Source organism: Mytilus edulis, chromosome 13 (genome assembly GCF_963676685.1).
Source record: "Mytilus edulis chromosome 13, xbMytEdul2.2, whole genome shotgun sequence".
NCBI lineage: Eukaryota > Metazoa > Mollusca > Bivalvia > Mytilida > Mytilidae > Mytilus > Mytilus edulis.
The window spans coordinates 16,205,189-16,223,474 of NC_092356.1; the positions used below are offsets into that span (position 1 = coordinate 16,205,189).

An 18,286-nucleotide genomic window follows, 5' to 3' on the forward strand; every position below is an offset into this window, starting at 1 on the left:
CGAACCATTTAGGTCACGGAAATTCCAAAATATGGCACTAGTAAGGAGAGTTGTACAAACAATGTAAATACACAGAACCCCATCCAAACTTGCTTTAGCTAATAGTATTCATCTTTTTCTATTTTACATGTACAAACAACATTCCATTTTTCTATAATTTCGATTAAAAAATTCCAAAATCTGAGTTAAAATAGGTCGAATGCCCCAAATAAACGTTGTCTGATTGGTTGAAGTACTGTGGCGTCGATGATAAGCATAGAAAGCCTCGATGTAAAGCACACGCTTCACAGGAATAAGGAGAGTTTTACAAATAATGTGAATACACAGATCCTCCATCCTATTTATGTTTTGCTGAAAATGTTGCAGTGTTCATCATTTCTGTTTTGATTCTGCTAACAACATTCCATTTTTCTATAATTCCGATTTAAAGATGTGGAAACCCGTAATAAAAATAGATGGCCTCAATGATTTAAAAGCAACGCAAAAAATTCCGTTAATACGACCTTGAGTTCAACCGGGGTTATATAAACCAATTCACAAAATAGATCTCCTTGCGCTCAAATGTAATTCTTAGTGAAGTATACGGGTAAATTCGTTTACGGAAATTTATACACACTTTATCATTAATATATTACCAGGCTTTTGCATATTCACGTTTTTTTTTATGCTCAACTTTAGTCAAATTCAATTCTATACATTTTTTTTTGCGTAAAGCAATAGGAGTAAGAATATTATTTCGCGCCAATTTAACCAGCATCACCACCATCATCAAAATTATTTACCGTTATCTTTGTGAAATTTCTGTTATATAGTTTATTAATTAGAGAAATTTTGGTAAGTATTACTTATTAATGTTAAGGTTCTACTGATGTGCTTCTCTAGACCTTTTTGACGGTCAGTTTTATCCCATTTATCTCAATATTATCCCCGATGACAAAAATGTCAACCCGACCTATTCGTGTCAAAAGTGAAAATCGATCTATTTGATGAACTAATTTCTTCATAAACTGTACATGCATTATTTCTGTATTATTTGATAACCAATCACATTCACGTTGCATGTTTGCATACTAATGGGTTATGTATTAGTGGATTGCAAGGGCGATGCAACATGTGAGGTCTGCGCGATCACGTGACATTATTATTTGTAAACAAACATGCTCTCCGTGTAACACGTGTCTGAATTATCCTTTCAAAGACAAAGTGTTATGAATCTTTCAATCACTATTTTATGATATATTTTTTTGTTTTTAGGTTTACATATCAGTAGTCAAAGTGAATTAGACATAGTTCTGAGTATTGTGGGTTTTTTTTTTTTAATTAGAAGGTAAGTCTACATAACTTCATAAGTCATTTTTTAACTCTGAGACTACTATAACACATTATAGTAGTCTCAGTTTAACCGAAGTCTAAAAAGATGACTCAACTTTCCCTCTTATGCTCCCTCTATTTTTGAAACCTGCATACCAAATGAAAGGGCATTTGCTCCCCTTCCCTGTCATTTCCCTTTAAATTTGCTCAAAAGTCATAGTCCATTTAAATACAGTAACGGCTGATTTGTGATTTTACCATCTTAACTGCAATTTTCATATTGAACACATTTGACCATTCAGTATGAGTTCCCATGTATTTTTGTCTTATATGAAGGAGGTTTTAGGTCATGTTTTCCTAAACACCTTATTGCTATTTGTCTGTCTGGATGGTTAAAACCACAAATTCAAATATCGATGAATATGCAAGTTTTCAACAATCCAGGAGAATTGACATCCACGAAAAATATAGGAATCCACAGTAAGATTTAGGTTTTGATAAATTTTAGAAATGACATTAGGAAGTTATAACACTTTATTCTTTGAATATGTTTCAAGCATATTACATGCATGCTCGGCACCGCTTTTTATCAGGAATTTTATAATTTATGTCTTAAAATTCAGGTTTTTTCCATTATAATAGGTGGATTTTCAAGTTAATGAGAAAAATGCTTTGTTCACTAATTCAGCAATGCTTTAACTGTTGTGAATGTGAGCTCCCTTCGGCTATTATTAGAATCTAGATTTTCATCATTCAATTTCAATGTAAGAGTTCTCCTTTCATTCAAAAGGTAGATTTCCATGTTTGCTGGTCACTTGACTAGAAACTGCATTCAGTGATATTGTTTGTCTCAATTTACGCCTGAATTTCAGATTTTTCCTAATTACCAATCACTAAAATAAATGTCATTTAATACGTATTAAATACATGTAGCATTGTATTTAACTATCATATTCATGTTTTTATTTGACATTATGAAAGTACTACTATATTGAGATCCAGGATTCTGACTTGAATAAACAGTGTTTGTAACACACATGGTTTTATCCGTTTCTTTCCCTTCCCTTAAAAGTATCTTTCCGTTTGAAACTACCTGACCTCCAGACCTGACAATCATACTGAGTTCATACCTAATTTGAATTGGATTGCATTGACATTAACTAATTTGAATTAGGCCAGACTTTTTATTTTATCTGTTTAACGAGAAAATTTGTAAAAAATTAGGGTCCGTGTAACACTTATCAATTCAAAGTTTTAAAAAGTTTTGAAATTTTAGATTTTTCGAATTTTCATCAAAGTTTTAAAATATCAAAATTTCAAATTTTGTATAAGTTTTGAAATTTTGAAATTTTAACCAAATTATTAAAATATTAAAATTCTAAATATCGTTTATAAATTTGATAGTTTAGGAATTTGATCAAACTTTTAAAATACTAAACCTAACGTGCAATTTTGATTATTTCACTTTTTGAAAGTTTGATTTCTTAAATTTTTGATTAAAATATCAAAATAAAAAAGGGGCGAAAAGAGGGGTACCTGTAAACACTGATGTAAACACGGCTCTAATAACAATCATTCTTAGTAATAAATAAATAGCACGAAATGAATAATATCATTTTTAATTACAAAATAAATAATGAATAGAAGAAGTTTTTTTTAATTTTTTTTATGAAACATATTAGACATCACATGGGATATCAGTATCCTGAAATTTTAAGGTTGTGTATCTATCTAAAAAAAATATATAGTTTAACCTATTTAAACCGGAATCAAATAAGTTGATTTAAATCTCTTATATAAGGTTAGCGTTTGAGATAAATAATTCAGAGCTATTTGGTGTTCCCAGTGCCCAACATTTAGAAGTAATAGTGAAAACTGACCAACTCGCAGTAAACCAAATAGTGTTATTCGCCTTGTTGACGTTCCTGATGAAGGTATAGATACAGAAAAAGTGCTTCGGTCGCATGCAACTTTAAACGTTTTGTTTTCTTTTTTTATTGATTGCATGACGATAATATATTGCCTTTTATGATTTATTTCAGTTCAAAGAAATGATACGGAAGGAATACTTAATGTATAGCGTCGCAATGAACGTTGTACTAGGCGTGCTTCAGCTGGCCCCTAGACAAAAAAAGTGTACTGGTTCAGTGATTATAGACGTCATACTATAAACTCGGAAATATAACAATAAACTAAAATTAAAAGAGGCTCCTAAATTGGGACAGGCGCACAAATGCGACGGGGTTAAACATGTTTCGTGAGATCACAACCCTCCCCTATACCTCTAGCCAATAAAGAATGAAAAACACACAGTAATACGAACAGTAAAACGCATCCGAAAAGGAAACACAAGTCCTATTTCAGAATAGGAAACAAAAGAAACTAATCAAAATGACAATGATAATAAATTAAAAAAGGACTACTCTATATAAGGCTAGCAGTTACTGCCATACGCCAGCTCCAGACCTCAATTAAACTAATTGAAAGGATATGTCTTCATTATGCACACTCTTCCCCTGTTGTATTTATTTCTAATTTGTTCAGGAACTTTCATGAAATATTTGTCACTGGCAACAAAAAAATCGATAATTTAAAATGGGTTGTTTACGTACAAATTACGACGAAACGTAGGATGCAACTCCCTAGGGAAAAGTAGCCCTTACAGTTGGATTTTGATATGTTTCAACTTCACTCTGGCAAAACACCTCTTCAATTGTTTCGGTTCTTATTTTTCTTGACTTTCAAATTTCAGTTTCAGCGTTCCGTAGGTGAATTATTTACTTAAAATTCAGCGTTTTACATTGTACTGGTTTTTTGAGAGCAACATTGGTGTACGGCCAAAAATGGAAAAATCCATCTTGCAGCTGACAGTGTGGCTTCTCTTTACACGCCCCATTCTGACTGGATGTACATGTGTTCTTTTAGTTTGCCCAAAGTCGATTGTCGTACGATAACTTGAAAAATGCTCAAATAACAAAATTCAAATACGGAACAATAATATCCCTTAATACAAAAAAAAATCCCTTTCCTTTTATTTACTATTTAAAAACAGTGGTTGATTTAGGACCCATAATGGAGCTACGTATATGATAACCAGTCCAAACGTTGTCTATAAGGTAGCAACCATTTAACTTTAAAAGTAGGCGTGGTTGTTTTGTCGAAGCGCTAACAATTTTATTAAGTTTTTCATCGCTATTAATCAACTTGTCTGGTTCAAAATTTAACACTATAAGGCATGGAGAAAATTTGGATTCAGAATTTTTCTTTTGTCCTCTGCTGGCACATAATATTAATTTTTTTTTTATCAAATTGTGGATCAGACAGTCATTCCCAAAAAATGGGTACAATTACAAAATTTCAGTGTCGCCGGCAAATAACCACAAAATACAAGCTTCACATATGTCACAGATAATCTTTTTCGTGTTCTAAGTGATTAATATGTATACTAAAATAAATTCATATTCTTTTGTGATGTATTTTTATCGAAGCCCCTCATGGTAGTATCTATACTATTAAACGAGAAGACCTCATTTTGAGTGTCGCTTCTCTTCTTTCCACAATAAAGTAATCATCATGCCTCTATGTCCTATAGGTACATGACATAGTCGCATTTGTCATCCATTCATATGATTATTCAGATTGAGTTATTTTGGGAGAAAAACGAGAAAAAAAGCGTCCGGATATTATTTCCGACATTGGACGAAATTTTAAGTCGGATTAGACTTCCGGTTTGCGTTTTCTTTATTACTTTGAACATATATATACTACGAATTAAGAGTATTTTCTTTCTGGTATCATTTTCAAGTTAACTATCCACGGCGGTCACAGAGTTTATTAATTGAGAGAGTCTGTATAATAGCTAGAAAAACAACTGTCATGTCCCAAAGTACCTTTGACTTTTGATACCTTTTCTGAAATTCATTAAATCTTTTACAAACAATTATTGATTTCAATAAAAGAAGATGTGGTATGTTTGCCAAAGAGACAGCTTTCCACAAGAGACAAAATGACACAGAAATTAACAACTATAGGTCACCGTACGGCCTTCAACAATGAGCAAAGTCCATACCCCATAGTCAGCGATATAAAAGGCTCCGAAATGACAATGGAAAACAATTCAAACGAGAAAACTAACGGCCTTATTTATGTACAAAATATGGACGAAAAACAAATATGCAATTTATAGTAATGAATGTACATAATATACATTTAAGCGCTAAAATTATCCATGTGTTATTAAAATTAATAGAAAATAAAAAAAGGGGAATTTTGGGAAAAACAGGAGGAGCCGGGCTAGAAAACAACTGTCCTGTCCCGAGGTACCTTCGACTTTTGATACCTTTTCTGAAATTCTCCAGTCATTAAATCTTTAACAAAATTTCATTGATTACAAAAAAAGAAGATGTGGTAGGATTGCCAAAGAGACAGCTCTCCACAAGAGACAGCTCTCCACAAGAGATAAAAATGACACAGAAATTAACAACTGTAGGTCACCGTACGGCCTTCAACAATGAGCAAAGCCCATACCGCATAGTCAGCTATAAAAGGCCCCGAAATGACAGTGTAAAACAATTTAAACGAGAAAACTGACGGCCTTATTTATGTTCAAAATATAAACGAAAAACAAATATGTAACACATAAACAAACGACAACCACTACTTACAGGATCCTGACTTGCATGTTCATGATATACTAAATATATGTTCACACTGTAATTAACAGAAAAAAAAATGGGAACTTTTGAAATAAATAAGAAGGGATGAAAAAGACATTTTCCTGTCCTTAAGTACCTATTCCTGAAATTCTCAAGTCATGAAATCTTTCTACAACACTTTACATACTTTCAACCACGCTCTGAATGCCCGCGATTTCGCGGGTGTGTTCTAGTCAAAGTAAAAAAAAAGGGACTTAATTTCTATATATTGGATTCTCCAAAAGATTACCATTTATCGCTGATATAAACTTTTGAAAAGAATTTACAATTTTCAAAATGCCGACACCTACAAATGGATAAATGGGCGCTTGATGAAGTACAGCGACAACTATTACATAAATATGAATGCTAGATGGGCGCTTAATGTAGTACAGCGGCAACTATTACACAAATATGAATTCTCGTGAAAATAATATTTATGGTATACGTTTATATATGATATGAAAGGTTTCAACTTTTACAAAACCAGAGCTATAAGTTAGATTTAAACTTTTACTTTATTTGGCCTTTTTAATTTTATTAGACTTTATTTGCCTTTTTAACTTAATTTGATTCGAGCGTCACTGGCGCAAAATCCGGCAAAATTTAAATCCTGGTATCCATCTATGATGAGTTTTTGTAGATACCTTGTAACAGTATCTTGGCTCCAATCTACTAATATTTGATCTTAGTACTCTTAATTTCAGCGTAAATAAGATATATATATATATATTTAAAACCTTCCACATTGTAGACTAGCACAACCTTAATTGGGACACCATGCATTCAGTATTCCTACTGTACCAAAAAAATATTAACTAAAATCATTGAAATGATATATTCTTTAGCAAATATGATTGCAGAAAGTAAGAAGTCGTAGAGCAAAAAAAAAAAATTGAAATCAAAAGAGATAATACACCGTGTACTGAGCCTTTTTATTGCTTAGAGTTCAGTAGAAAATATATATACATGCTCAATCTAACCATACTATTTGACCTACTGCGAGTTCTTCAGTTTTTCCTGTTTCTTCTGTTTCTTCTTAAACAATGGTGCTAGAAAAACCAGCAAGGAAAATGGCCAATATCAGAGCCGTACGTCTGGTTTTGAAATGAATTCTCTTCTTTTGAGAATTATTTATATTGTCATCCTATTTTCGACTGCTTACAACTGTCTGTCTGTGGTTTTATTTCATACATTAACTTTAAAGTATCAGTATGTTTTCAATTCATATTGTTTTGTTTCGTTCCGCTTTTGTTTCGTTTCGCTTTTTACAGGTACCCCTCTTTTAGCCCCTTTTCTATTTTTGATATTTTAATCAAAAATTTAAAAATCAAACTTTCAAAAAGTGAAATAATCAAAATTGCACGTTAGGTTTAGTATTTTAAAAGTTTAATCAAATTCCTAAACTATCAAATTCATAAACGATATTTAGAATTTTTATAATTTAATAATTTGGTTAAAATTTCAAAATTTCAAAACTTTTACACAATTTGAAATTTTGATATTTTAAAACTTTGATCAAAAGTCGAAAAATCTAAAATTTCAAAACTTTTCAAAACTTTGAATTGATAAGTGTTACACGGACCTCGAGGGGGCGAAATAAAAAAAAAAATAAAAGTGCAAAATTGGTCCAGTCGACACTAAAAATAAAAATAAAACCATTACAGGTGACTTTTTTTTTTTTTTTTTTTTTTTTAGAATTTATCAAAATACAAGAACAATGAAATGAGAACAGACCAGTATATTAACCCAGAGAAATATAAATACATATAGTTTATATATGTCTCTGGTTAACCTTTCTATTAATATAAACATAAAAACTATGTTTTGATTCTGTATTTCCACTAATATAGATCCATGGCACTACTCAAATATATCAACCTCGCTGCATATACACTATATATGTATATACCAGTCACCCAGTCAGGAACCTCTTAGTGTATGCAGAGACATATATATACACATGTGTATATATGTCTCTGGTGTAATAGTCCCAGAGTTAAGCAACTTTAACCTATAAATTGAAACAATGCTTATACATGGAAATATATACATTAATCAAGAAGATCTAACCAAAAGTATGTTAATGCGTGTGGAATGCGTAATTTTCCCTTTTGGGATCAATTTTTGTCTGTCAGCAGTGCCATTCATGCGTCTGTAGTCATTATCGCAAGAATCCGGATTTCGGTCATAGCGGGTCCGTTTCCGATGAAATCCCGATTCCGATCCGTAGTTCTACAAATTTAAATGTCGGACAAAGAAAAATTTACAAAAATAAACGATGTTTGATACGCTATTTGGAAAGGAATATGACGTTTCTAATGCGATACATGGATGACAAGTTTACTTTAGGCTAATTTCATCAAGTTCTGATGAAGTAATAACTGATTTTGCCGAAAGTTAGAATGATTTGATGTACGCTCTCGTGTAACAAGTATGAAAAGCATGCCACCAGCTTAAAAATCTTTTAGAAGAAAACATATCGTTTATGCCTTGAATTTCTTTACTTTTAAATGAAAATTGCTGTTTCATTGACTTGGTAAAAATTAAATATTACGGATAACGAAATTGACTGAAAGCGAGTATCGTGAACAACACATTTTATTTTTTTCTGAGGATTTCGTAACAGTCGGCGGGAAAAATAAAAGTAAGAAGCACTACTTTTATTTTTATTCTAAAATCGGGAAAGGTGGAGTCGGCGGATCTCGTTAAACAGATAATAAAAAAATTCTGGCCTTAGTTTAATTCACATTTGAAACGGTTTACATTAACAAACACATAGTTCAAATGCGAATCGAATGCAAGTGAATTGTTTGTCTATCTATGGTCAACATGTTGGGGTATGACTATACCACTTTTACCAATTTTAAGAAACATTTTTGAATTTTATTTATGGAAGCTTACTTTTCATTTATATAAATTTAAGATTAATATTTCTGAGGTTATGGATTGTCTCTACTTATAAAGGGGGAGGATTCCCAGTTATTTAATATATTTAATTAAATTGTATTCAGGCGCATAGCTCCCTATATGCCAACACGCAACTGCGTGCATATCAATTCAGCATGCAAAAAAAATATAAAAATAAAAATTTATAGCATTCCGCATGCAAAAAAAAAATGTCAAAATAAAAGTTTATATCAAAATCTGTACTTACCTGTCTGAAAAACATTTGCAATTACCCCTTGGTAACCCCTTGCAATCGCTAACTTTTAAATTATCTCCCTTTCACGATCTCCCGAATAGAAGATCACTTTACCTTCAGCGAAAATGGCTACAGCCGGATCGTATTTGGTTAAAAAACAATCGTTATTATTATATTAGGTAAGAATAGACATCGAGTGAATTGGAAGCGATGGAAGACAAGTATAAGAACTGTGTAAAGTGTACCTCACGTATGAACGTGTTAGATACGCATGAGGAATGCTATAGACATCGTATTTGTCACAAGGCTTTCCCGTGCAATATTTGCCGGGAATGGGATGATGAGAAGCGATCGCTAGTTGATAAAATGTTGGAGAAAGCGAGGTCGAAGCTTTCTCTTTCTTCAAGTGCCGTTAACCCTTCTGTGCAGGAGGCAGGCAATAAACTTGAAACGGCAAAGCTGAGTGAATTGGCGTCGCCGGCAAAGCATGACAAACTATCAAAAGTTCGAACTGATCATCAAGCAGATGATCGTGAAACTCAAGGTACGGGAGTACATTTTGAAGCAGTTGAATTTAACAAATTTATAGCAGATCAAGTGCAAATGCAATTGAAAAAGTTGTTACCACAACAAGGCCTTATTGCAAGTGATGAAATGCATGCTTCCATTGACTCGAAATGTGAAATTTCGGAGAGTCAATCTTTGTCTAGGCCAAGGGCCCACTATAGTAAATTTATGCCATCTGATGATCAGATTTCTGTTGTTTCCCATGAAATCGAGGATGAAATAAGTATGGGTGGTTCAGCTATTTCTGATGAAAATAATAATGATGCCCACTCTCAGTCTCAACATTCTCATGAAAAAGACTTTTCTCTGTTTAGTGAGGGAGCACCAGGATCTACCAATCCAGTTCAATGGAATAATTTTCTCCATAAATTGACAACCAAATTAAAAATAGATTGTTCAGAAGAAACTGAAGTAGATTCTGTCAGAACTTCCTATTTGCCTTCAAGACTAAATCCGGGCAATTCAAATAAATCAACTAATTTAAAATTACCTTTAGAGGGAACTACAGTTGAAGTTTTTAAGAATGTAGAAAAGGAAGCTATGTCTGGTAGACTTAAAAATAGATCAGTTCGTCTAAGAGATGATAAGGCATTTATGGTGTCGAAAAAAGATTTCACAGAATTTTGTTCCCCTCCAAGGCTTGATGATAATATTGAGGATCTCGAGGGTTTGTCATCTACTATAGGCAATAAGAAAAAAGGTTTTGTAGACCGTAAAAAGTTTTCACACTCTTTACCTTCCTTCCATAAGGAAATGGATGCTGAATTTAAAAAGGTTAGGACATTGTTAAGAAGTGTTTCATATGGCTCTTTGATAGCAAGCTATATTGATGTTGCTGATTCAGAGGAAGACAAGGTAGAAGCATGTTCAGCTTTAGTAGCATGTTTCAAGTCTATGGCAGATATGACTTCACGTATAGTTGCTAATTCTGTTATAAACAGAAGAAAAATTTTCTTAAAAAATGTTGATTTTACTAGCAAAGCCACATCAGCTAAATTGTTGAATTTACCTTTGAATGGCGCACAACTTTTTGGTGGTAAATATTTTGATACTTTGCATTCCTCAGCTGAAAATATAAGAGATGCTAAAGAAACACAAAACGTTTATCGTTCTTCATTTGTTCCTGGAGGACAAAAATTTGATGAAGGATCTAGAAAAAGAAAATCTCAAGAAACTTCTAATGTATCCTACAACAAACCTGCAAAACATCAAGATATGATAAGCAGGATTTTAATGACCGTCGTGGCACTGACACTTCGTCTAATTTTCGTGCCTTGCCAGCAAAACAAGGAGGAAAAGGATCTTTTTTATGGAAAAATTCCTCCCAGAAAAAATTCAAGAAATAAACAATTATTTGTCTGCGGTAAGTCTCCAGGTAGGAGCACGATTGTTACATTACCACAGTCAGTGGTTTCATATAACTCAAGACAAGTTAGTACTTCAGATAGTGAAGAACGGTTTAATTTTAGATTTCATAAGTCTTCCAGCTTTTACAGGAGTAAAAGAGACAGTTGTACCCAGAGTAGGTACAAAAAGGTCTTCTATATTAGAAGAGGTAAATTCTTTGTTAGAAAAACATGCTATAGAGCCTGTCCCGACAAGTGCAGAAAATCAGGGTTATTACAGTACAATATTCATGGTACCAAAAAGACAAGGAGGTCTCAGACCAATTCTAAATTTAAAACCACTGAACCAGTTTGTCATACCTCATCACTTCAAAATGGAAACTCTCCGATCGATTCTAAAAAGTCTGAAAATTGGGGACTGGGCAGTAAAACTGGATTTGCAAGATGCATATTTCCATATACCCATTCACAAACATTACAGAAAATTTCTCCGCTTCAGCATTTTGGGGAAAAAGTATCAATACCGAGCTCTACCATTCGGTCTACGATTGGCTCCAAGGATTTTCACAAAAGTGATGGCAGTAGTAGGTGCGTTTCTGCGAAAACAAATGATTCACATATTTATGTACCTGGACGATTGGAAAAAACAGCAGCAAAGTAAAGCTGACAAAACAATTACAGTACACTCAAGAATTGTTGAAAAATCTGGGTTTGATAATCAATGTGAAAAAATCTTGTTTAGTTCCGACTCAAATAATAGAGTATCTAGGAGCAGTGATTCACTTAAAAGAAGGTCTTGTGTTTCCGTCTCTAGAGAGATTCAAAAATATAAGTCAGATGATTCAAATATTCCTAAATTCACAAACAGTAGAGGCACGTGTAATGTTGAGACTACTTGGTCTAATGGCTTCATGCATAGATTTAGTTCCATGGGCCCGACTGCACATGAGACCACTTCAGCTTTATCTTCTAGCTTGGTGGAGACCGGCTCTACACAGTTTAAATCATTTGATTCCACTGTATCAACCACTCCAGGAACATCTATTCTGGTGGCTAAACCGAAGAAATTTTTTCAAGGGAGCACGTGCTATTAGAACAGGAATCTGCTCAGGTGACTCTAGTGACAGATGCGTCACAGTCGGGATGGGGAGCTCATATAAACAATTATCAGATAGCAGGTGTTTGGTCGCCTCAGTACAAAGTAAAACACATCAATTGGCTAGAACTCAAAGCTGTGCAGTTAGCACTGCAAACATTTCTGATAAAAGTACAATTCAAAAGTGTGCTAGTGAGAACAGACAATGCAACTGTCGTCAGTTATCTGAACAAACAGGGAGGTACGCGATCTCCAGACCTTTGTTACTTGGCATGGGATCTTTTGAAATGGTGTATAAATCACAATGTCAAAATCCAAGCTGTTCATATCCCGGGAAAAAAGAATATTATAACAGATGCCCTGTCAAGGGGGAAAATGACCATTCGTTTGACAGAATGGGCATTAAACATGACAATAGTGAATTTGTTGTTCCTTCAGCTAGGAACACCAGTAATAAATCTGTTTGCGACTTCAATGAACAAGAAGCTGCCAGTGTTTTGCTCTCCTTGGCCGGAAGAAACAGCAGTGGCAATAGATGCACTGTCAATGAAATGGACAAATCTTTTTGCTTATGCATTCCCGCCACCGATCATCCTAAACAGAATATTACAAAAAATACAGAAAGAGGACTGTGTAATTTTACTGATAGCGCCAATGTGGCCGAGACAGTCGTGGTACAGTCAACTTCTCAACCTGTTAATAGACTTTCCAATACAACTGCCTGTACAACAAAATCTATTAAGTCAAAATGGAATTTTTCATCCAAATCCAAGTGTTCTAAATCTTGTAGCTTGGAAAGTGTCAAAAGATCTTACACTGCAAAAGGATTTTCACCAAAAATTGCTTCAATTATTTCCAATGCACGAAAACAATCAACACAGACAGTTTATAATGCAAGACTCAAGCTATTTGACAGCTGGTGTCAAGAACGGAGTATCAATCCCAGTACGGCAACTGTGCCAGAAATAGCTGAATTTCTTATGTTCTTACATACTGTAAAGAATTGTAAGCCAAGCACTTTAGCCGCTGGTTACAAGTCAGCAATAGCTTTAATACATTCATCTAAAGATAGAATTTCTATTAACATGGATTTGCGTAATTTAATTAAAGGATTGTACAACATTAATCCACCAATAAGGCAGTTGGCGCCAAATTGGGATTTGCCGTTGGTTTTGCTAGTGTTGACAAAGACACCCTTTGAACCACTAGAAGAAGCAGAATTGAAATATTTAACCTTTAAGACAGTTTTTCTTATGGCATTAGCTTCTGCTGCAAGAGTCAGTGAATTACACAGTTTCACTATTAATGACAAACATTTCAGGAAAGAGCAAAGAGGTATACGGTTGTTGCCAAATATGCAATTTCTTGCTAAAACTCAAACTTTGAATAAACCATGGGAACCAGTATTCATTCCCAAATTTGAAAACTATGCTACAGATCCAAACGATTTACTGCTGTGCCCTTGTAGAGCACTACTAGCTTATATTAAAAGAACTGAAGTTTTGCGCAAATCACAGACTCTTTGTAACATATCAAAAGAATCATCATGTAGAGGCTTCTAAGAATTCCATTGCACGATGGATTGTGAACACGGTTAAATATGCATATGAACATGCAGATACAGACACACTTCAGTTTGTGAGAGCTCATGATACAAGAAAGCTCTCAACTTCTTGGGCTTTATTCAATGGACTTTCCTCTCAAGAAATTTTAAGAGCAGCTCATTGGTCAAATGAGACAACATTCACCTCATATTACTTGAAGGATGTACCAGATTTGGAATCTCGATTTGCAAAAGCTGCAATTTTGCATACGGCTAACAGAAGACAGAAGAAGTATTAAGGTAGATATTTTTTATTTACTAGTTACTTTCTTCCTCTTACCCACCACCTTTAGGTTTATGCTGCAAATTCTTTGCAAATGTTTTTCAGACAAGTAAGTACAGATTTTGATATAAACTATGGTTTTTTAAAGTAAAAACCTTGTTTATGATAAATCTGTACTTACCTGTCTGACCCTGCCCACCTCCCCACCTGAGGAAGTTAAGTTTTATATAATGTATATAGTTATTTCCGCCTCAGGTAAAGTGATCTTCTTTCCTATAATGATCTATTCGGGAGATCGTGAAAGGGAGATAATTTAAAAGTTAGCGATTACAAGGGGTTACCAAGGGGTAATTGCAAATGTTTTTCAGACAGGTAAGTACAGATTTATCATAAACAAGGTTTTTACTTTAAAAAACCATAATTTATAGCATTTGGTACGCAAAAAAAAATAATGTCAAAATAAAAATTTAAAGGAAACACAAATATGTTGTTTATAATAAACAAATCATTTGATGCATGATTTTTTATTATTAATTGGTTTTGGCTTTTAACTAGCTGTCAGTAACTGCGAGTACTCTCAAATCGTATTTTCTTGTTAATTCGACCTGTTGAAACTGTTTATAATGCTTTTTTGTCATTTTTTATTTATACGGATCTTGTCTGTACACCAGCTTTGATTATTTGTAATATCTTCACTTATTCTTACAACATTTGTATAAACTTCAAGATTATAAAAAAACCGGTTTTTTTCTAAAGTGAACATTGATTGGTTAAATATTTCTCAGTCATGTCCTGTTTTTGAATTTGTTTGTTAGCTTTTTGGTCATGAATGTTTGTCTCTAATATTTAATTAACTGTACATTTGTATTCAGATATCGCAGATCGAATTTATTCGTTCATTGTTTAATCATACGTTTTTTGATTGAGTTAAGTCTGCCAATTGATATTTTATCGTATGTTTTTCTTTGTTGTGATGTTATGCTATTGTTTCAGAAAAAGGGAGAAGGTTTAATTTGGATCCATTAAAACGTTTAATCCCGCTGCAAATGTTTGCACCTGTCCTAAGTCAGGAATCTGATGTACAGTAGTTGTCGTTTGTTTATGTAATATATACGTGTTTCTCGTTTCTCGTTTTGTTAATATAGATTAGACCGTTGGTTTTCCCGTTTGAATGGTTTTACACTAGTAATTTTGGGGCCCTTTATAGCTTGTTGTTCGGTGTGAGCTAAGGCTCCGTGTTGAAGGCCGTACTTTAACCTATAATGGTTTACTTTTTAAATTGTTATTTGTATGGAGAGTTGTCTCATTGGCACTCACACCACATCTTCCTATATCCATTTAAAAAATTGTATGTTTTTCGAATATCATAAATACAGTTGTGAAAATGAATAATCAGTCCCTTGCTTTAATGAAAATGAAAAATCTTGCTTCACTAGTGCAGAAAATGAATAATTAGTCCTCTTAGATTACAAAAATAAATAACCAATCAAAAACAAATCCTCCTGCCCCCTCCCCCAGAATATCAAATGGTCGACCCCTAAGTCTATATATAGGATTTTTTTCTGCGACAAGTGCCTCAAACCATGTATTAAGATTTTGGATAAAGGACCACAATAGGTAAAAGTCCAATTTAATATTAAATGTTTTAAGTTCTTAGACTACATTTATTCTGTGTCAGAAACCTATTCTGTTTTGACTATTTGATCACAATCCAAATTCAGAGCTGTATCAGGCTTTAATGTTGTGTCCATACTTGCCCCAACTGTTCAGGGTTCGGCCTCTGCTGTAGTATCAAGCTGCGCCCTGTGGAGCATCTGGTTTATTTGAAGGGTAGATGTTCCCGACCTGTTTATTAGTGGAATTGTGAATCAGGCCATTACTCTTCTCAATTGTATTAATGCATACTTTTCATGTTCGGACAGTTTCCCTAATTTTTGAAGGCTGTATGGTTGCCTATAATTGCTTTGTCATTTGAACATTTGTGGGTAGTTGTCTTATTGGCAATCTTATTACATATTTTAATTTTTATACGTATCCATCTTTCAGAAAAGTTGTTCCAAATGTAATGAATCCCCTCCAGGCTTGCCTTTATCTTTATTGGAACAATTTTTGGGATACGATTGCTTTCTGTAGACTTATACTGGTGGCTCAGAGCATTGCCCTCACGTCAATCGTTTTATTCTAAACATTAAGGAACATCTCAGATTCTTATCATTGTCTTGCTTTAAAAGGTAAAAACAAACAAAGGGATTGAACTTTAACAACTTTCCTATAATGTTCTTTTCATAATCTTCATGTTTGATAATTCCCTTGACTTATATGCGTGTTTTTAACAACACGGAAAATCAGAATTCAGCAGTATTTATATTTAGTGTTTTTATAAATTTAGAAACACGTTAGAGGGAATTCCAAGTTTTGATAAAATGCGTGAGTTCTCTGAATTTTGATAAATCTATTTCTGTCATATAAGAACTGAAGTGGAGTTTTTCTTATATTTTACCTTTATGAAGGTACCTTTTGAGATTGTACTTCCATAAAGAAATAGAGAACTATCTAGATCGTTTAATAAACATTTAATATACGTTCTTGCTCCAGGTTTTTTTTGGAAATTATGCGCATGGGTATAGTTTTCTTGACTTCGAGGGGTTTTCGATTGAATGGTTGCTCTGGATTCCCCACTCAATTAATTAATTTTTAACTCATGGGATCTTTTCTATGTATGTCTGCTATTGAAGGTTATTATTGTTGCATAATTTTAAATCATATGCATCATTTAAATTAAAATAAATATAGTCCACATCGTAGAACACCCCTTCAGGCGAAATGGAGTCTTCTATATTATTGTTTCGAGTTGTCTCCCTTCTGGAAGTAACTTCCGTTAATTCTGAATCAAAACAATACGTCGAGTATTAGCTCGTTCTGTCAATAAAGTGTATTATATTAAAAACGATCGCAATTTAAACGATAAATGTGTACAGAAAGGAGTCATGATCACTAACCGAAAGGAAATTAAATATTTAAAGAGTTAGGAATTGGGTTCCTACTAGAATTAACGTAGGAAAATAGGTGATAAGATACGAAGTGAAATACCTTCTCTCACTCTGAGTCTCAGTGACTGCTGTGGAAAGTAAACTTGGAATTGATAGTACAAAAATAAAACACAATAGGCCTAATTGCATTGTTCATACACTTTTATCCGGGATTGGCTATTTTGTAACTATTTTACATGTGCAGTTGAATTAGTTTTGAAAATAATATTATCCAGCTACATGTATACATGTACATGTGTCAACAAAACAACGGCAATCGTATCCCTCAGAGCAATCTGATCTTTGATTTTTTTTGGGGGAGGGTTCCAAACCAGTTGTTTATAAGTTGCAAATCAGGCCATTACTTTTCTTAATTTAATTGTTGCTTACTTAACATGTCTAGACTGGTTTTTTTCTCACTTTTTAAGGCTGTATGGTTGCTTATAATTACTTTGTTATTTTAACCTCTGGAAAGCTGTCTCATTGGAAATTAATAGAGAATATCATATGGCTTTTTCAATATTGCATCCGTATCAACCCGAGACACCAATATAATCCCAAGAGCTCTGCTCGAGGGATTATATTGGTTGAGGGTTGATATGGTGTGTGATATTGAAAAAGCCATATCATATACACGTACTTTATTATATACATATACCTCAAGTAGACGTTTTTTATGTAACATGACGTCTTACAAATTAGGGATTTGAAAGCCTTTGCAACAGTGACTGCAATTGATGACGTGACGTCCTACAGATTAAAGGTGTGATAAAGCTTTTGCAACCGTGCTGATATCGATATCATCACGGGTGGCTGATACAGCACGCTTGCCATTGATTGTATTACACATACAATTTATCTGTATTTACTACTAAGTATATAATAATACCACATATATACAGATTTTTATATGGATTGTAGACCTGATAAAGATTTTCAAAGTTGAATATAACAACCTACTACTTATTTACCATGCATGTCTATCATGAAATTTTTGATCAGAACTATATATAAGTGATTTCACCATTTCTTCATATGTGTACCACTATCAATCAACAGAACAAATGCAAATTATTTTTTTAATATTTGCATATGGTTTCCTTTAATTTCTCACATCTATTTTATTTGAATTTAGGGAAATAAGTATTATGTATATAAACAAATCTCATGTCGATATATAACATGTACAACAATCAAACATCAATCCACACCAAACTGGCTGTAGTTGAAAAACATCAAAAGGGAAAATACAGTGAAATTTGGAGAATATAT

At 33.4% G+C, this 18,286-nt stretch overlaps 1 protein-coding gene across 1 annotated transcript; it reads left to right on the forward strand.

Annotated features, from left to right (window-relative positions):
• The first annotated feature begins 12,206 nt into the window (after positions 1 to 12,206).
• Positions 12,207 to 13,721, forward strand: LOC139500130 (uncharacterized). Its single transcript, XM_071288868.1, has one exon. The coding sequence runs from the start codon at positions 12,207 to 12,209 to the stop codon at positions 13,719 to 13,721; it is 1,515 nt and encodes a 504-aa protein (XP_071144969.1).
• Positions 13,722 to 18,286: the final 4,565 nt, after the last annotated feature.